Consider the following 20047-nt stretch of genomic DNA (forward strand, 5'->3'; position numbering starts at 1 on the left):
GAGTAACTGTTATTTGGGTCTCCCCAAATGAGACAAGTTTCGGCAGTTTCTCGCACTGATTCTTATCGTGGAGCTCCAAGAGAAGATCACCACTTTTCATTCTCGACGCCTTATATCCTGTTCCAAAAACTTCAGTTAAAGACTTCGAAACAAGGAACGCTGAAATGTTACGCACTAGTTTGTCTGGGTTTTCTGAGTGGATTACATGATATCTAGGAAAGTTCTGGACTTGTCGTCCGAAAAACTGAAAGAGATCTTCGGTGCGCCCTCGTTCGTGAGGGCGATCAGGGAGTTTAGGAAAAGCGTTTTCCATGAGTACAGTAGGGTTTTCGGCCGCGATGCCGACCACCCACCATGGAGCCCAACAGGGGGACGTGACAGGAGTTCCTGCTAGAGAAACCCTGCCAACGCCAGCCGTACATCACTGCTATAACCAAATACAGCATAACCAAGGCTGGCTAGCTACACAAGGTTAACCCTTGCCGCCGGGAGACTAGGAAGTTAGCAGAAGTGAAGAGAAGACAGGAAAGATGAAAAAGGCGAGAGAGAAAGACGAAGATTGGAGAGGAGGACAGGAAAAGGCGACTGCCGGTTTCCCCCGGGTGGGTCAGTCCGGGGGTGCCGTCTATGTGAAGCCGAGGCCGAAGAGGTGTGTTGCCTCCGCCGGGGGGCCTTAAAGGTCCAAACACCCAGCATCGGCTCAACCCCCAGGATCCCCTTTTCCTCAGACACGGCTAAGCCGCGCACGGCTACACGCGGGAGGGTCCAACCCTCGTGTGCTCGGGTCCGTGGTGTCGCAACACACCAAACGCCTGCTGACGCAGACGCCCCTGCGGGGAAGGTAGTAATGAAGCGCCGTGCTTGAGACAAACTTACCAAGGCAGTCCCGCGCTTGTTGAAGCTCCAAGATAAGTCTCTTTTTCTTCTTGCAGCTCCTTAATTTTATCCTCCAGTGAGGATATTTTGATGCCACAGTTGCACCTCGGTTCCTGCAAGCATTAGTAGTAGTAACAAGGCATTCAACTTAAATTCCTAAATTTTGATAAGAGTGGCTGTTCATTCAGTATTTTACAGGAAACTTGCTAACATGCTCAAATAATTATCTTCATTATCCCGTAAGACTCTGCCTGTAAACCAGTAGATTTATGCACGAAGTAATATTTCATTTCATTCACTGGGCACTATGCAAGCTTCAATGTGAGCATACCAACAGGATATTACAGAACCCAAACAGCACTTTGCTCCCTTTCAAACGACTCATGTTTTGCATATTGTGCAAGCAATAAAAGTAATACTTACCACTGCCTCGCTTCCAAACGCTGAGTCGTCGGACGCAGCAAAGGCTGCCATCTTGGCACGTTTCTTCTCTAGGGTGCTTAGCTTTCCTGCAAAGGTGCCCATCAACATAAGTACACTATGTAAGGAGCACTACTGCAACTGTGCTGTGCTAACAGCCACTAAGTGACAGCAGCAGGACAAGTACAGCGCTAGGTTTTTATGCCTGTCAACCTCTAATAGGCACTTTTCACTACATCTAGCACCCTTTTTGCACCTCTGCCACTGCTGGATATATCGCAACACTCACACGGCTCGCAGCTGTAGCACCAGTTGCTCAGTTGACTACGACAACATTCTATGAAGTTGCAATGCGCAAATGCTTAAATGTGTGTGGCAATGACTAATGTGAGCCGAATGGAATTCCACCTGTGTACTTCAATAAGCTCACAGGAACCTAAAGGACCGCACAACAGTTTGGAAATTCTCACAAGGATCGGCACTGACTGATCAAAGCTCTGCATCGGAAGATACATGTTGACATCATGAACAACTTTTTCAACAAGCTACGCTTCACTGGCACAAATGGAGGCATATAAAACTACTTCATAAGTGGATTTGTTAACAATCTGAGAAGAATTTGTGAAAGAATGTGGAGAATTAGAGGTAGTTCCAGAACTTTTACAAGATATGTCCTTAATATTGATCAAATTCTGCAATACAATGTAATGAGGATGCTACACCAATCAATAAAGCTGAACCATATTTTAATGAAAAGGAAGGTTTCACCCTATCATAGGAGCCTTGTTCATAATTATAGGAACAAATATCCTCAAATATTTTCTTAAGTAGGCCTGAACAGGTAATGCAGGCAGCAAGCAGAAACGGAGATGAGTTCGCTATCAGTTGTATTCGATGTGTGCTGTGAGATCCTTGTTCTCTAGCAATAACATGCCTTCCCCAGTCACTTGAGAAAGTTTTGTCTATTGAACAAGGCTACCATGAGAAGCCAATATGTTTTTTTTTCAGCTTTAGTCTTACTGGAAGATAGTGCAGCATCTACTTTTTACCCTTTACAATGTTTCACCCTAGCCAGGTTGGCTTCCACAGAAACTTGCGCTTCATGTAGTACACTTAATTTATTGACCACGTTATCAATGATTGCCAGACTAATTTTGGTGCTATCACAAAGCTGCAAATCTTGGCATGCAAAAAGCATCAACTTGCTTGAACGCCCTATTTATCAAGAGCACCATCACTGACATGTATTAACATAAAGTGCATGCCAAACCTGCATTAATTTCGGGAGCAGCTATGATCTAATATGTTCAAAAGCAGGAACCCTTAATACATCAATCAGTACACTACATTGGAACTATTCCACATTTCATATTTTGCAGGCTATGCTACGAAAACAACACTGGTAGCACTGTCATCACTCTGCACTTTCAAAGCGCAGTTATATTTTAATCTGCAAGCTTTCAACTGAATAACTGTGTCATATAGTGCACCTACATCTGGTTACATCAAATAATGTGTTATTCATGCTCCTTTGTACTTCGACTATGCGGCATAAAAAGAGATTGGTCATAAATGCAAGTGGTGCACTGTGGCCAGTGGTAGCAGGAACATGCCATTCTGCTCATTCGATGATAATAGATAGGTTCACATCATGGAGGAAAGAAACAAAATAGGAGAGGCCCTGACATCACATTTTTGAAGCCTGAAGTGCAGCCACGTTGGTGCGCCATCTCCCTTTGTGCCTCTAATCAGCTTGCCGAAGCAGATAGGTGTGAGCTTTTAATTTGCATTGCTATGAGCCGCTGGAAGTGTGTGCTGCTGAAGTGCGTCAGAACAAAGGCTATGAAACTTCTGTAACAGCTTTAGTGAAGCCGACGTGTTGCTGTGTTTTTCTGTGGAATGTGAAAGAACATGACGAAGACGTACACCGTGATTACTTGAGTGTGTGTGTTGCTGGCTGGCTGACAGATCTATTAGTTTCAAGCTTACACACACTCCAAGATCAGCTTGTCTCACAAACAGAATGTACTGCAAGAGAGACAAAGGCTGAAAAACCTCTTTCGTAAGAGGCCAAAACAGCAGCAACAGCTTCAGGAGTGCGGTTGCTATGGCAACGTTCATGTTTGGCACACCAGTCCCAGTGCTCTTTTGCGAAAAACAGGTGACTTCCGCCACACACTCAACTGATCCAGGCTAGCCGGGACCTCTCCTATGCTTTCCTTTCTCCATGGCTCGTATCGGTAATGCCTTCTATGTAAATATATCGTATTTTGTAACCTAAAACTCGGGACATGTGACGTTGCATTAAATTGGCAAACATTTTGCCTTCGAGTGCTGAGTGAGAAAATGCCTTTGCAGCATTGCCTGCTATTATATGAAATAGAGTACAACTGTTCCAGAGGTGCGAAATAATGACAAATTGCTCCAACCAACCAGTATGTGAAAACCGCATTCCCAGTGAAAACCTGTTCTCACATATCTTGCATGCGGCAAGAACGTGCAGCACATGCTTATGAAGACAGCATATGGAATGAGACAAGATGGAGAGCGGTCTCCTTTCTCTTACTCTGCTCTTTACTATTCCGTCTTTCTCTGCTCGTGCTGCAAGTACTTGCAATGTCGCACAGCTAGCCTTAAGAAATGTTCACACTGTAACATCTTACAAAAGGATACATGAAAAGAAGAAAAAAAAACCTCAAATGTGGCAACAGAACTACAAAAAGATTAAACTCAGTGGTGTACTGTGTCTCTTTGCATGCCTAATGTAATTAGCTATATTCTGAAACTGGCTAAAGCATGTTGGTGCTGTGCGTGTCAAAATTCTTCTGTGTCCTCGTACTGTCACACTGCATTGTGTTTACAGGGCGTTTGAGCAAACAATTTCAAAATTTTTTAAAGGTTGCCTGTGGCAGATAGCTCAATTCTAGTTTATGAGCCGGTCTACTCGAAGCGGCGGGAACTACTTGCACAAAAAATTAAAATGCAAGATTGATTAATTAACACGAATTCACAAATTAATTTTGGCCAATTATGACCCGTATTGCAATTTACAAATTCTAGCAGTGGACTTGGCAAGATGGATCCACTTGGAACGAATTCTCAGGGTGACACCAGTTTCGAGATATAAATTCCCAAACTTTGCAGAGAAATGCATTGGCATTCCAGTTGTGCTTCAGTGCATGAAACTACGTTTTGTTGAAAAATTAGCTGGAATGCCAATGCATTTCTCCGCAAAGCTCGGGAATTCATATCTCGGAACTGGTATCATCTTGAAAATTCGTTCCAAGTGGATCCACGTTGCAAACTCGACGGCTATAATTTGTAAATTGCAATATGGGCCATAATGTAAGTAGTCCAAAACTTAGTGGATTTTTACTAATTAGACGGTGGTGCATCTCCATTTTTTATGCAAGTATTGTCTGCCACTTCGAGTAGAACAGCTCACGAACTAGAATTGTGATACCTGCCACAGGCAACTTTAAAAATAATTTAAAGTGTTTGTTGAAACACCCTGCATATCCTGAAGGCTAAATGTACTTTAGGCACAGCACAAACAAACTTGGCTATGTGCTTAATGAACATTCCAGTCTGCCTACTGCTTTACTGCAAATACACAGAATTCACTAAGGACAAGAGACAGGTGTTGAGAACTACATGCAGCTTTTGAGTTACATTCAGCTTTTCAGTGCACTAGAACAAGAAAACAGAGGCACATGGTAGCTATTCCGGATACACAACAGTATTGTCAAAAAGAAGATTAATGCAGAAGCCACCTTTATTGATTATGTCATATGAAGCGTTTCTGAAAGCTATAGACGATGCAAATGTATGAAGAGAGTCAGGACAATATTATGGTGGAAATAGTATGATGACAACATGATGACGCTGAAATGACAATGCTGAGGTACGTTGAATTCGCTTGCACCACCTGAACCAGTTCACGAGCTGCACATTGCCATTTGTTTCAGCGGTGCTGCAATGGCACTCTGAGCCATGCCGTTTGTTTCAAAAGGTGCAGGAAAGGTGCAGGCTGTTCCACAATTTTGCCACATCCTCTCTACTGTTAGTGCCAACTTGGTGCAAACGTACAGGCGCAAAATAGCAGTGCAGCAGACAAAACAGCACACATGCGCAAGCGCCGTCAAAACCCTGTTTACGTGCATCTGCAGAGTCGATCGAAGCGCAGGTGTACTTGCATAGCAGAAGCCAATCATACTAGCAGTTTTCAGGAATTCTCAAACTTACGCACTCCGTGCACATTAGTCGGCAAAAGCAAGGCACTTGCACCACGTCTGCACCTTGACATTCGTTTCAAATATCGTGCTGTGTCTGCACCGAATAAATTGAGCTGCACAATTTCTGAACTTCTAGTGAACCACCGGGAAGTGGTGCAGTGGTGCAGTGGTGCAGTGGTGCAGGTGAATCGAATGGGCCTCTGTTATGATAACCATGGTGTGGCAACCATGGTGTGACAACCATGGTATGACAACGAGTGTGGGAACAAAGATGTGAAGACAATGGGTTGACGACAGTGCAATCGCTACGACAAACTGATGATGTCACGACGATGCGACTACACAATGTCGCCAATGGCAAGATTACGAGGAGAGCATCGCATGCGACAATGCAGTGGCAGCAACAGAGTGAAAAATGGCAGAAAGATGACAATGACATGACAACAAAACAATAATAACAATGTCATACAGGCAATGAAATGACAGCATGACGAGAGCGTGTTGCTGTTGGAGCTCAAGTCTTCAGTCACGTGCATTACCTGCCACTGTAGCCTGCTTTAATTCGCACTACTCAACTCTGCCCGGTAATGGCCAATCCGGCCATTTTAATTGGCATTATATCCAGTGTTTGCACTATGTCCGTTACTAGCCAATCAGGCTGCTTTAATTCGCACTATATCTGGTGCTTGTTCGCACCATGTCCTGCGGCTTTTCGAGTTGCACTGTCTCCAGGATCAGCCAACATATTATGGATACATTGTGACGTCCTTGCTCCGATGCGACTAGGCAAAAAATTACTTCGCATTAAAAAAAGAAAGGCAGTCGCAAGGAGCTGTATAAATTACAAATCTTCCCTATTACTGCTGCTGAATATTCAATTAGGGTAGCTGCAGCATAGGTAGTTTAGCTGACCAATGTTTCATAAATATGTGGCCTTCTATTATCGATATCATAGTTATAGAAAAGGTAGACTCTCTCGGTACTCCAGTTAGGCTGATCAGGTCGTGCTGCCAGGAAGGTTGGCACTTGGTAACAAGTGATAACTCAAATGGAGAACAAGTTAATGAAAACTTGTTGATGGGATAATTGGTTCGTAATTCTAAGAAAAACCTTTGTGCTAGTCTGTTTCTCTAAGAACAAGTCAAATGCGCCGGTTTATAGAAACAGAGGCAGTCTTGGTTCTGAATTTAACGAATTCGTGCAATTCAGTAACAATGGTACGCAGACATTTCATTGTAACAAGAGAACTTCACATGAAAATGGAGGCTTAAGCGATTAACAGAGGTAGAACAAGGGGCATATTATTGGACATGCGTTGGATTGACGACAAAACGCGATAATATGCTTTAGAGCACAATCAGTTCTGAACTTCCTGCTGGATTGCGTTCAGCATCGACACGTGCCGCAAGGAACACCGCATTCCCCCACGCCTAGGGTCCAGTGACAACAATAGGCGCGTATTGCACTCGGGGGCTCGAACATGGGTGATACGTACAGGCCTGAGATACCATGCGCGTGGCCGTAGAGAGCATACGCGACTTTTACTCCACCGGCACACTGATGTTATCAGCGACATTACGAGCAGATACTCGGATCTCACTGATAGCGCCAGTGTGCCAATAAAAAGCGCGGATATCCGCGGATATCTCTGGCCAAGCGCCCACGCGTAGCTAACATGTGAAATATGTACAGCACAAGGTGCAGCCATTTCGAACCAACAACAAAAACAAAGAAGCTGTCGTACTCACCCACTGCTAACACTAACGCTGGTGCCGCTGGCTTGCCTTCCTCCCACACAATGTCCACGGCGGACCCTTGGAGCCTTTCGACAGCAGCGGCTGGTTCTTCTAGTAAACTCATTCCTACAGCCGCGTCCGCTACGTTTTTAATGGGATACACATCCCATTTGTTTTCTGCGACCCACTTTACCAAAACGTGGTCCATAGTATTACTCTGTAGCATGCGGGACCAATGACAGGACTGGATGCACTGCGCGCGTAGGATAGCAAGCGCCGAACTAGCGCGCGCGTCTCGTATAAATAGCAAAATTGCATTGGATAGGATCGGATCGGTTGAATTTTTCACTTCAAGCAACTGTTTTTCACTTTAAGCAACAGTGTTCACATTTAGTAACACTGCAAATCTCAAAGGCCATGCTTTCACGTACTACAGGCGCCAAAAGTGACGTCAAGGTTGCCATATTGTAAACATAACATTGAGCGATTGAAAGCATGAATACGTGAATCAAAGTTAATGAAAAGTTAATTTCGTTCAAATCAAGTAGGCTTAAGAACGAGTAAATACAATTTCAGTGCGCGCGCACGCGCAACTCAGTTTCTGTTTCCAGGAAGCTAAAAGGCCAGAAGCAGACGGCGCTCACAGCTGGGTTTGACCACGTGCGTTCTATACACGGAATACAGCTACAAACAGCCGTGTAACATTTTATTATATCCATTAGACACGACAAACTCAGACACTGAGAATTCATAGTTTCAATAAGAAATAAAGTAAGGTATTCGTCAATACATTGAAGCGCTGATGTACAAAAAAAAAGTAATCAAGGCTTAATCATTGATAAGAAATGCACAAATCAGTCATCAAAACACATGGGCACCGCACATACATGCACACAATGTTGCAATAGCTACAACACTTTGCAAATTCTCTCTCTCTCTCTCTCTCTCTCGATATACATATATATATACATATATATATATATATATATATATATATATATATATATATATATATATATATATATACACACGCATTAAAAAGTATCATCAGCGGTTATCATAATGGTCAATCGTGGGAAGAAAAGTATGGTCAAAACGTATATCGCACATGTACCAAAAAAAAATCTGCGGTAGGCCTTATGCAGTTACACAGAAGGTACCACTGAATTCAGAAATTTTTGATATAGAGGCAGTGACTTGAGGTTGACCATATTAGCAGTGTCACATGTGCAGTTTTCTTTATTTTGAGAGGAGTTAAGAGGCGGTACTGTATGCTTTCTACGTTTAGTTAGCATGTTCATGCAGACCTGGCAACGTGGTTTGTGCAGCGCTAGCGAAATATCGCGTAAATTGTTAGTCCTCCTACATATTTTCTACAAATATGTGCATAAGACGATCGCTATGAGCAGATATGTACGGTGCTTCCTAAAGTGGTCATAAGGATTAGATTAGCGTGATGTTCACTGTTAGATGACTTTGCTTTTTAGTGTAGTGTATTGATCGGTACAGTTAAGCTTGCCAGCTCAAGTTAAGACATCATCATTCCTTTTGAGACACACACACACACTATATATATATATATATATATATATATATATATATATATATATATATATATATATATATATATATATATATATATATATAGTGAGGAATTATATGATGTTTGAGCCGCCGCGCCGACCCTACCGAGCCCACGATGAAGTGCGCTTTTTATGAATAGATAAGGCCCAATAATAAGAGCATTGTGACTGAAGTTAAGGTCAAGGTCCATGCAGTATACTGCAGTGACCATTAAAGCAATCGCCGATATATTTCAATAAAAAGCCGTAAAATATTGCAATCGAAATAAATTATAATGCAATATCGAGAGCAGTAGCAGTCAGATCGTATCAAGCGGCTTTTTGTAAGGCAAAGCTTATTTTTGTAGAAATAAAAAATGACTAAAACTGCAACCGCTTCTTGTTTGTTTGTTGAAGTAACCAGTTTTACCAATTTGTCACCTAATTAACATCGCACAGAACGCTCAATGAAGACCTGACCATGGGCCCATCAGTGAACGAACCCATGCCTGGCGCGAATGAGGCCCGCGGCTGAGCCAGCCAAAGGAACACGTCGCTGCACACTTTATGAACGAATATGTGTAAAAATTGACGTCATTCCCAGATTTTCGTTCCAAGTGAATTTCACTTGTGAGCTCCACAAGCTTCAATTCGCAAATTGCAATACATGCTCTAATTAAGCAGTTAGTTCATTTGCAAAAATGTCTTACTCGATTATACAATTTAATTTCTTTAGAGAACAAGACCAGCCTGCTTTGTGGCGCACAAAAATATCGCCTTCCCCCCAAACTCATATTTTGAACACTCCACTTTCTGCCCGACTGTTAGAATAACGAGAGTAACAATCCCCATTCGATCTAGGTAGTGCTTGCCTCAAAACAACAACTTAGGACTACCTAGCGGCTCAACCTCCAGCAGGCTATGCGCTCACAGTTTGGCATGCGCGTTGTTCGTGATCAAGTGCCCAGTAAGACATTTATTTATTTATATTCATTCATTCAATGCTGCCAGCAACCTTCTGGCCGCCAAGGCAGGAGTGGGTACATTAAATTTAAGTTACTTTGGTACAAATCATTGTCGTGCAGTTACGACGAAAGAACAATAAAAGACAAACACTAATAAGAGTTACATAGTGAACAATCAACACTTATTAGCACATGGGCATTTTCTGAAGACTAACAATGAACGCGCAGCAATCACAAGAAAAGAACAACGGCTGTTAAAGATTCCGACGTTGTCAAGTTCACCATCTCATTACTGCGCTTTCTGCATGAGGAGGGTATCTCCGCTTTTATTTGAATAAACCCCTATACACAGTGCCCCAATAAGCCTCAAAGTAGGCTTCCCAAAGAAGGGAGTGAGGGAGGGAGACAGAGGGAGAGAGGTACATCAAAACTAGAGCCGCTGCTTTTCCACCTTAGTTTTATTTCTGTTCTGCCAGATAAGATCACCAACAAATAAGCAAAAAGTGGGAGGCACATTCATGAGGAAGTGAGCTAATCTAGCGCCGTGCAGTTTTGAAACTATGTTCCTAATTTTTTTTTCGCCCTAAAATGACTAGAACGAAAATCTGTCGCAGCCAATTACGACCAAGCCAAGCGTGGAGTTACTTGCGTAGCGTTCCTTGTGGGACGCAGTGATTTTGGTGATTTGGTCAACAATTTCCGCTCTTTCTAAGCAATCTAAGTTAATCAATCGCTGCTGTGTTCTATTTATGCTGAAAGATGCCAAAAAGGAAAAGGTACAAGCATTACCTGTACGATGCCACCTGCGATGTTCCGCTACGGACACTACATCGACAAAAGATCGTGGCAGCAAAAAGTAATTCTTTGGCTGTTCCTAGTTCATGCGACAGTGGCAGCAACGTACTTCATTCGGATTCCGAAAGCGATACCGACACAACGATGGCTGAGCTTCCCAGCGGAGACGACAATGAGATATGTAGCCTGCACTCCGACTCGGATAACTTTACAAATCAAAGTTCAGACGGCAGCTACACCTCGAGTGACGACGACGACGACTGCGAGCCAAGGGCCGGCGAGGTTTCAGCTAGTGAACTGGTAAGTTTATTACAGCAGGCCGTTTTACTTTGGCGACCTTCTTGGGACATTGAGGTGGATATTTGGAATGTTGGTTTTGTATCAGCGATGGTCTGTGTGTCGCCGTTTCTTAAAGCAGACTGATGGGCTTATTAGTGTTTCATTATGTGAAGTGCACGGAAAACAAGGAATGCATCGCCGTGTGTTCGTCTTCCCTGTCGTCTATGTGGCCCGTTTGCGCTACTAATGTAAAGGGAGGAAAATGCACGGGCTAAAATCGCAATATGACGAGGCACGCCGCATTGAGGGTATCCGGAATAATTTTGGCAGCCCCAGGTTCTAGTTTGACGTTCACATAAATATAAATACGCGAGCGTTTTTTGCATTTCGCCTCCACTGAAGTGCGGCCGCCGCGGCCGGTATCGGAGCCGCGATCTCGAGCTTAGCAGTGCAATGCCATAACCAATAAGATACCACGGTGGTTACGCTGCACATCACAGAACCTTTTCAGGTTCCTCTGTGCCGTCACTACGCCGCTGCTGATAAATTTTTGTAGGTATGTGCCAACATACGTGAACCATCCGTCTACAGTGCGCTTGTGTTCCTTGTCTCCCATCTACTATGCGTTGGGTGCACGTTGACGAACTCCAGTTGGTCAAAATTATTCTGGAGTGCCCCACTACGGCATCCTTCATAAATATATTGGGGTTTTGGCTTGTAAAACACAGGCATTTATTTTTTTTTATTTATTTGCATGGTCTTTAAGCGCCGAAGAATTCTATGCCCATCACTAGGCAGTTTGTCATCTAACAACACTTATATGTACACAGGCAATTCCTCTCTCATGCTGCCACTTCCATTCTGTGTTCCATATTCACGCACATTGCAAGGGTAAAATTACTAAGATCAGCATTACTTATGCATGAACTCATCTTCATTGTTACTGCCTTGCAGAAATCGGCTTTTAAAATTCTGTAATACATAAGTAAAGCTTTCTGAATTCTTAATGCTGCACGAGCAAGAGCCCTGAAACATTTCCAGTGCAAGCTTCGTCTGGTGCTTTCAAGTTGGTCCTTCTTCGTATAGAAGGACACATGCTCTGTGGCAGTATTTACGCTGTCCTGTTTGCGAAAACACCACTGTAAGTAGAAAGTACATGAATAAGATGTGGTTTTCATTTTGTTGTGTATTCCATGAGCCTGCGCTTACAGCAAGTGAGGATTAGCGCCTTCACTGCCATGAGAAATAAAAAAAGTGCAGATTTTGTTTTTAGGCATGCATACTTAGCACAAATTTTTAGTAAAATATACAATGTGAGGAATACCTATTTCATTTTTACTGGTCATATAGAAAAAAATACACAAAGTGATTCGGTATTATTTCTGTCAGAATTGCAGGACACGGCACATATACGCATCTACAAAAACTGGAAAGGCATGATGAGTTAAACTGGTCATCAGCACCGGATGACGAGGTACAGTGCCATCAGAAGTTAAGGGGTCAAGATAAAAATGTAGCAACTTGCATTACAATCGTCCCAAAGGGAAAAAATTCATTGCCGTATGCTGCTTTAATCATGCAGAATGTTGTTGCAAGGTTGGCTCCATTGTTGCCTTACTGAGCTCATGGCATTGCGAAGCTAAATGTTCACCTTCCCCCACCACCAGATTTATAATTAAGTGCACGTGTGTGCAACACCACAACTTGTCTTCTTACTTTCAGTACAGACCCTGAATACAGTTCCTTGTAAACGAAATCAAAACTGATTCATAGAAAAGCTGCTATAGTAATTTACTTAGCATGCCTTAAGGCTTGCCAGCGTTTCTGAGGTTCAGGATATTCGTTGAATGAAAAAAGAAGGCATGCCAGTGCTGCTTTAAACCTTGGGTATTTTTAATATTGTAACATCTATGAGGGCGTCAAGTTTGAAGGCTGTGAGTAGCATAACCTTTCTTTAAGTCTGACAGTTTCATTGAAATTAGTTCGTTGGTTGCCTATTATGGACTAAAGAAGTCTGTTTTATGCATGCTTGAAAAGTTCATCAGAGCGAGATTCCTCTCGTAATAATTTGTCATTAGAACACAGTGCGTTTTTTCAATAATCTTTACCGTGTTAGTAAAGATAGAAACTTCGGAATAAGAAAGCCACTTCACCTTAGTACTTCTGCCTTCATACACTGATTAGCATGTTTCTACGGTACTGTTAAGATTCTTGCGGCCTGCAACTGGGCAAATGTCATATACTCAGTCTACATGTAACCACGGATTCTTATCATTGCACTAATCTTTTTCAGGAAGAGCCCTTGTACCAGGATGCAAAGCTCTCATGAAGCCAAAGTCTTGTCATGGTGATGGCACACAGCCTGCGGCATCATTCTTCCAAGGAAGCTACGGAAAGCCTTCTTCAGTTGATTGATGCGCATATGCCTGAAGGCACCCTTTTTCCAAAGACTAAGTTCTTGTTTTTTAAGAGCTTCTCCTCCTTGTATGAGTGTGAGCGTGTGACTCATGCATATTGCTCTGAGTGCTTAGAGTATATCACTGCTCTTCCATGTGCAGCAGCTGAAGTACAGTGCTCCAAGTGCTCGCTCATGCACAAGGTTGAAGACATTTTAGGGTCAGGCTCCTTTTTTCTAACTGTAGACATCGACAGTCAGGTTAAAGAGTTGCTGTTAAGTGGAAAAATATCTCGTCACCGGGGTGGTGTTCAGTATGATGTCAGTGACATTACTCAGAGTGCCTCATACAACAAATTACCTATGACAGAAGATGACATATCAGTAACCTGGAACACTGACGGTGTTCCACTGTTTGAGTCTTCAGGACACAGTGTGTGGCCTCTTCTTCTACAAGTAAATGAACTTCCATACAAAGAGAGAGTGAACAAGCTGTTGTTGTATGGGTTGTGGTTTGGGGCAAAGAAACCAAGAATGAACACCTTTCTGAGGCCTTTTACGCAGACAATGAATCGGCTTTCTTCAGAAGGAATTTCTTGGTTTGATGAAGGATGTTCATTAAATAAGACATGCCGAGTCTACCCCGGACCATGCAGTGTGGACACAGTTGCACGCTGCATGCTTATGAACATGACCCAGTTTAATGGTGCTTATGGCTGTGCTTGGTGCGAGCACACTGGTGAAGTTGTGGAAAAGGGTAGAGGGCACACAAGGGTTTTTGCAATGCAAGAACCTGCAGCAAAATTAAGAACAGATGGGAGCTTCTTGCGTTATGCTCAAAGGGCACAGAGGACGGGGGAACCTTGCCGAGGCATTAAAGGTCCAAGTATTCTTTCTTTTATGGCATTTTTTAGCTTTTCTACATCATTTGTTGTCGACTACATGCATGCAGTGTGCAATGGCTTTGTGAGGACTACAGCATTTATGTGGTTCAACAATAAAAGGGGCACTGGCTGTAGCCTCCGGCGTTACCTCCCCCAAATTGATGAAAGGCTGAAGCAACTAACTCCAGTTTGGGAGATGAATCGCTTGCCACGGTCACTCACAGAAATGAAATTCTGGAACGCATCTCAGTGGAGAGACTGGTTACTTTATTATTCTCCATTTGTATTGAAAGACTTCCTTCCAAGTAATTGTTACGGAAACTGGACCAAGTTCGTTGGCATTATGCATTTTTGTTTGCAGTCTACTGTTCCAATGGACAAAATTCCAAAGGTCAAAGAACTTCTAATAGAGTTCCTGACAGAGTATGAAGAAATTTATGGGAAGGAGTGTATGACCTATAATTCCCATATCCTTGTTAATATGGTGGACAATGTCAGGCAGTGGGGACCACTTTGGAGCTTCTCGGCCTACCCCTTTGAGTCTATGAATGGCAAGCTTGTGCGTTTTGTGAATGGGACAAGATTTGCCCATTTACAAATCATTGAGAAGTTCTGTATTTTGCAGAGTCTGCCGCAGGTTTTGTCTTCAACTATGTATTGGCAGAACAAAGACTTGAAGTCTTTTGTCAAGTCCTTGTTGAAAGGCTACAAACTAAGAAAGACGTGTGTTCAAGTTGGAAACATATTACTTTATGGAAAAGGAATTCAGGAAGGCACCAGAAGGAAATACAGAAAGGCTACAGTGGGTGCTTTCACCTATTGTGTAGCTGCTATGGATAAGTCGAGAAGAAGAAACTCTTACATTGTGGCAAATGACAGTGTCTTTGGGCATATAATTGAAATCCTCACTAGCTGTGCAAGCCCATCTTGCAGCAATAGTGACCATGTACTCTTTAAAGTGAAGAAATTGCTTGTGAGGAATGTTTTTTTAGCTAGCATTGGTGACAGCAACACTGTTCCTTTTGTCAGTGTGGAAGAAAGAAGTGAACATGCCTCTGTACGAGCTTCTGATGTCAAAAAGTGTATTGTTATGCGTTCTGCTGGCACGACAATCTTGTCTGTAATACATGAAGAGTGTATGTTAGAATCAAATTAAGAATAGGTGATTACTGGGAAGATTAACTTGCCCAGATTCTCGAGCAATGTGTTTTCATAAGCCATTGCTACTTCAAAGTGGTCTCTTGACATTCCTAACATACCTGCTTATATCACTGTCAAGGTCACACTGACATCAATTTTCATCACTTTTCGTTCATATGAAAATTCCCATATTTGTTGAGACGTCCTGACATACTGCTCTAAGTAGCTTCAGTGCAGCAAGTCATTAGACTTGTGGGCGTTACTAGCAGTGGTTGTTCTTGTGTGACTAGCAAAGATTCCAGATAACAGTAATGTGCAGAACAAAAACTGGATTGCGTAATTGAAGACGTCAAACAGTCCAGTGTTAAAAAAGGTGTGCACAGGTTCTTGTATAGTTGATGAACTTATTTGAATATTGCTACAGCTCAGCATATAATTGAGCAATGATCGTTGAAGTCAGATATAATGAAAAAAATTCAACTGTAATTTAATTCTCTAAGTACAGTAGTGACTAGTTTGATACAGAAGTAGCTTCGGAAGCTCGACCCCTGAATACAAGGAGATGGTTAATTTCTTTCCCCGTCATCCTGTGCTAGCTTTAACACTAGTTAAGGAGGGAAGGTGTCTAAGGTCCGAAGTCGGCATCCCTCGATGACTCGAGTACACGGTGGCAGTGCAAAGGAAGAACCATTGTCCAGTAAAGAGACACTTTATTCAAACGCCAAGGTACCTTTCTGGGTCCATGCCCAAACCTCTGCTCTTCCTCATGCAACCCAAACATGACCCTTTTGCAGAGTCACAAACCAGACTATCACACATGGGGAGTTCACACCACTGCAACCACTAGCACCGAAGTTTTGGGACGGACATGGCATTGGTCAAAATGACAACACAATCTACAACATGCAAGGAGATAGGTTCCCAAAATACACGTCTTTTCACTCTTCCCTACGTTAGACCCTTCGTATTGCCCTTGATGTCCTTTGTCACCGGAGGCCAGGCTCGTTCTTGTACTTGTAGCCATGAATTACCTGTATCGTTCCCCTTTGTCTATGCACCAACCTGAGGGCTTAATATCTGTAAGGAGTTGCTATGCTGGCCATGAGAATGTTCCCACAAGGCCACAGCTATTGATATGTGTGCCTCACTTGGCCTTGATGTCCTACAGCACCAGAAGCCAGGCTCGTGCTTGCACTTGTAACCATAAATTGCTAGTGTCGCTCCCCATTGTCTATGCACCAGCCCATGGGCTCAACACCTGTAAGAAGCCATCATGCTGGCTGCAAGAATGTTCCCACGAAGCCATGGCTATTGATGATATGTGTGCCTCACAGTGGGCTGCCCTGCCTGCACAGAAAACTCGGTCATTCCTTGCAGCTGTGGGCCAGGTTGCTTGAATGTCCTGAACACCGTAATTGTGACCCGATGCCAATCACACACAAATGCACCCATCACTTGCAGCCTTCTCGGTAGTGGTAAAAACATTGTTTTCTGAAGGCATTCTTTAAAGGCGAGCACAGATTTCAAACAGTGACACTGAAACTGGGTGGCTGTGTGTCGCATCGCCTTATTTCCGTCACTATGTTTCCCCGTCTTGCGGCGAGGCCCACAAACAAACCACAGTAGTGGCCGAGAATGTCATCGTGACATCTGAAAAGCCCGGGGGCATCTATAGCGATGACTTCAAACTCACCCCCTCCTCTTCACGCCAGTCTCCCCTAACGCTTCCCATTCAGCTCGAAGCGTCTTCCCTTTTGTTCCAAGCAAGGGTGCGCATTTGGCAACTCTTCTACAACGAAACCACTAAGCCGCATTTCTTTTCATGTGGTGTCTCCTGTGTCCCCTCTTTGCGGAGCCAACCAGCATCCTTCGTTTGCAGTAATTAGCCGATACAGCAGCGTGTGAAATCATCCAGCGCTGTGCAGTACTCGCACAAACTGGGCCACACAACAATCACAGCAGCAACTCCATATACCGCACAATCAAACACATCTGCATGTCATGCAACTAAATTTCAGGCTGCAAGCCTACACTGCAAGGAAGCCCTTTCTCCAGGCTTTTGTTCATGATTGTGCATAATTTGGTATATTTAAGAGTTCCTTGGGATACAATAATAATAATAATATTTGGGGTTTTACGTGCCAAAACCACTTTCTGATTATGAGGCACGCCGTAGTGGAGGACTCCGGAAATTTTGACCACCTGGGGTTCTTTAACGTGCACCTAAATCTAAGCACACGGGTGTTTTTGCATTTCGCCCCCATCGAAATGCGGCCGCCGTGGCCGGGATTCGATCCCGCGACCTCGTGCTCAGCAGCCCAACACCATAGCCACTGAGCAACCACGGCGAGTCCTTGGGATACAGGTTAGCATATCAAGTGTATTGCTATGCCTTCTCAAAATGAGATGTTTTAACTTTTTATTGTTTGTGAAGTGAGATAATCGCAAAAAAATGTTCAACTTCACGTTGCACCTTTCCCTGTCAAGATTTCAGTGTTTTTGGCACTGTTCTGTGACCGATGATACAGAAGTAAAAGTATATCTCGGCAGTGTTCAAAAGCAAAAGATATTATGGACCTCTGGTATCTTTGGTGAAAAGCTGAGTGTTATGTGGTTAGGAAGAAAATCAGTGGGTTACTTTGTGTCAACTGTACATAGCAATTTAAGCAAGCCACTGTTTTATAATTCGGTTTTGAGTATTGCTTTTTCTTACAGTGTTGGTTTCACTTGAGTTTAAGCAGGTAGTCAGATGATGTGTGAGGAAAACAGTTCTGTGTTATGTTTTGTGTTTTTTTGCCCAGTGTATAGATACCAATGCATTTTATAGAGTGCAAGAGCAATGTGTCACAGATTGATTTGGTCCCATTAACTGAACATTTCTGTGTTGTGACAATTTTCTTCTGAGTGAGCAGTGCCTGAATGGCAAACCACTACTTCTCAAACTATCATCTGTCCAGTGAAAAATACTACTGCAGTTATATGCCAAATGAGGCAACAAGATGACTACTGTAGTGTGCGTAATGTAGAGCAGCAGAGGCATCAGTAGAAGGCTGCCATGAAAGCCAACCACAGAGTTAAAAGCACCATTTGCAGCCCCCGTCTATTACAAGAATTGTTAGTTTACAATTCTTTATATAGGTGCCAAATTCTATATGTTCTTAAAGTTGGTGACGCTGAGAAAGAGAGAGAAACATAAGTAATTTTGGTTGTTCAGTAGCAGCTTTTAGTCTAGCGCCCCTGTGATTTCCATAAGGGCCCTCGTTTGGCAAGCTCTGGTTGATCTTGGCAGACAAGTGTATTTCTGACAGGAATTCTGTATTTTGTGCATACTTTGATGATACTTTGTCCTGTGACTATTGTGTAGTGCCTCGTATTTGTACAATGTTTGGTCAATGTGTATTGATGTTTTATATGCCATAGATCTTGAGTACATTTTTTAATAAGCAGCCATGCTATGGTCAAGACCATTGCGTCCAATTTATTTCTGTAATGTTCGTAAACTTTCATGCTTTACGTATGCAATGTTTGTAATTTATATGTAACTTACGTGTATTTTCTCCATTTCCTTTTTTTTAGCTTCTGTTCTCCTACATTGATATTACAAATATGCTCCGGCCCTCCGGTCCTCCGGCCATGCTCCGGTCCTCCATTGTATTAGGCAGGTCCCTACTGGCACATTCTGCATATTTCAAGTCAATTATTCTTAGATGAGGCATCCTGAGTGCTTCTGCTTGTGTGTTCATATTTCTGTAACTTAGTGAAAGGTGCAAAACGCTGCCTACATTGTAACAAAGAAAATTATGCGGCCGAAAACTGCATTATGATTTGCATTATGGAAACATAAAAAACTTCTTTCTGTTGTAAACTTTTAAATGTTTTCTTATATTTAAGTTGTGTTGTATATTGCAAAATCATTGTGAATTCTTTTCTGTGGATTTGCATTCACTGCAATCATTCCTTTGCATTTATACCTATACCTTTGCCTGATGTGTTATTGAATGTCTCAATATATTATTGGCTCCTTACGTCATCTATACTTTTATGCCTTAATACTTTCCCTAGCTTCAGGAGGCAATATTGTTTGAAAAAAATAAATATATCTGATTCATGCCTCTTGGAATTTGTCTACACAAGGTTTTTGAACTACAGTGGACTATGGTGGGCAAATTTGACTGCACACAGAATTTATTTAGAGGTATATAGACCATATTCAAAAGTGCAAAAGCTGCTTCAAACTGGTTCTTTATGGAAGGGTATTGAAAGTTTATACTCAGCAAAAAGTGCATCAATAAACGGAAGCATCTGTGAACACATATTTGCTTTTCTTTGTCCTATGCATAGCCTTAGTAGTTTTAATGTATCTGATATGTCAGCCTACTGGAACGGCTTGGGACCTGGGGGATAATATGTGTCTGAGAACCTTGCTAAAAAGAAGAAACAAAAACTGCACATATGCATTATTCTTCACCATTTTCATTGGCGGAAAAGGTCCGTGTAAATGAATCTTACTCGGAACTAATTAGAAAAGTGGTAACTATGTAGAGCATTTGCACCAGACGAGATCATTCTGTCGTATATCAAATGACATACAGCACCTTGAATTCTGTCCTATGAAAGGTATTAAATTAGTTCCATCTTTACCTGATTGAAGAAAAAGGGTTAGGAATATCTACACAAACGTAATGAATTTTTACAGGGTGTTTTAAACCTTTGCGAAAATTTGGGTGACCATCCGTGGCATATTTCACCAAGTACCTATC

At 42.6% G+C, this 20047-nt stretch overlaps 2 protein-coding genes across 2 annotated transcripts; one reads left to right on the forward strand and one right to left on the reverse strand.

Moving 5' to 3' along the window:
• Positions 1-872: 872 nt before the first annotated feature.
• Positions 873-8056, reverse strand: LOC142568172 (uncharacterized). The gene is made up of 3 exons (XM_075678233.1): positions 7280-8056; positions 1300-1385; positions 873-989 (listed from the first exon to the last, which is right to left on the reverse strand). The coding sequence occupies exons 1-3, from the start codon at positions 7491-7493 to the stop codon at positions 873-875; spliced, it is 417 nt and encodes a 138-aa protein (XP_075534348.1). The 5' UTR covers positions 7494-8056.
• A 1544-nt stretch (positions 8057-9600) lies between these two features.
• LOC142568155 (uncharacterized) lies at positions 9601-17391 on the forward strand. The gene is made up of 2 exons (XM_075678229.1): positions 9601-10889; positions 13162-17391. Exons 1-2 carry the CDS (start codon positions 10554-10556, stop codon positions 13195-13197), a joined length of 372 nt encoding a protein of 123 aa, XP_075534344.1. The 5' UTR covers positions 9601-10553; the 3' UTR covers positions 13198-17391.
• Positions 17392-20047: the final 2656 nt, after the last annotated feature.

The sequence above is a fragment of the Dermacentor variabilis genome, unplaced genomic scaffold (genome assembly GCF_050947875.1).
Source record: "Dermacentor variabilis isolate Ectoservices unplaced genomic scaffold, ASM5094787v1 scaffold_17, whole genome shotgun sequence".
Lineage (NCBI taxonomy): Eukaryota > Metazoa > Arthropoda > Arachnida > Ixodida > Ixodidae > Dermacentor > Dermacentor variabilis.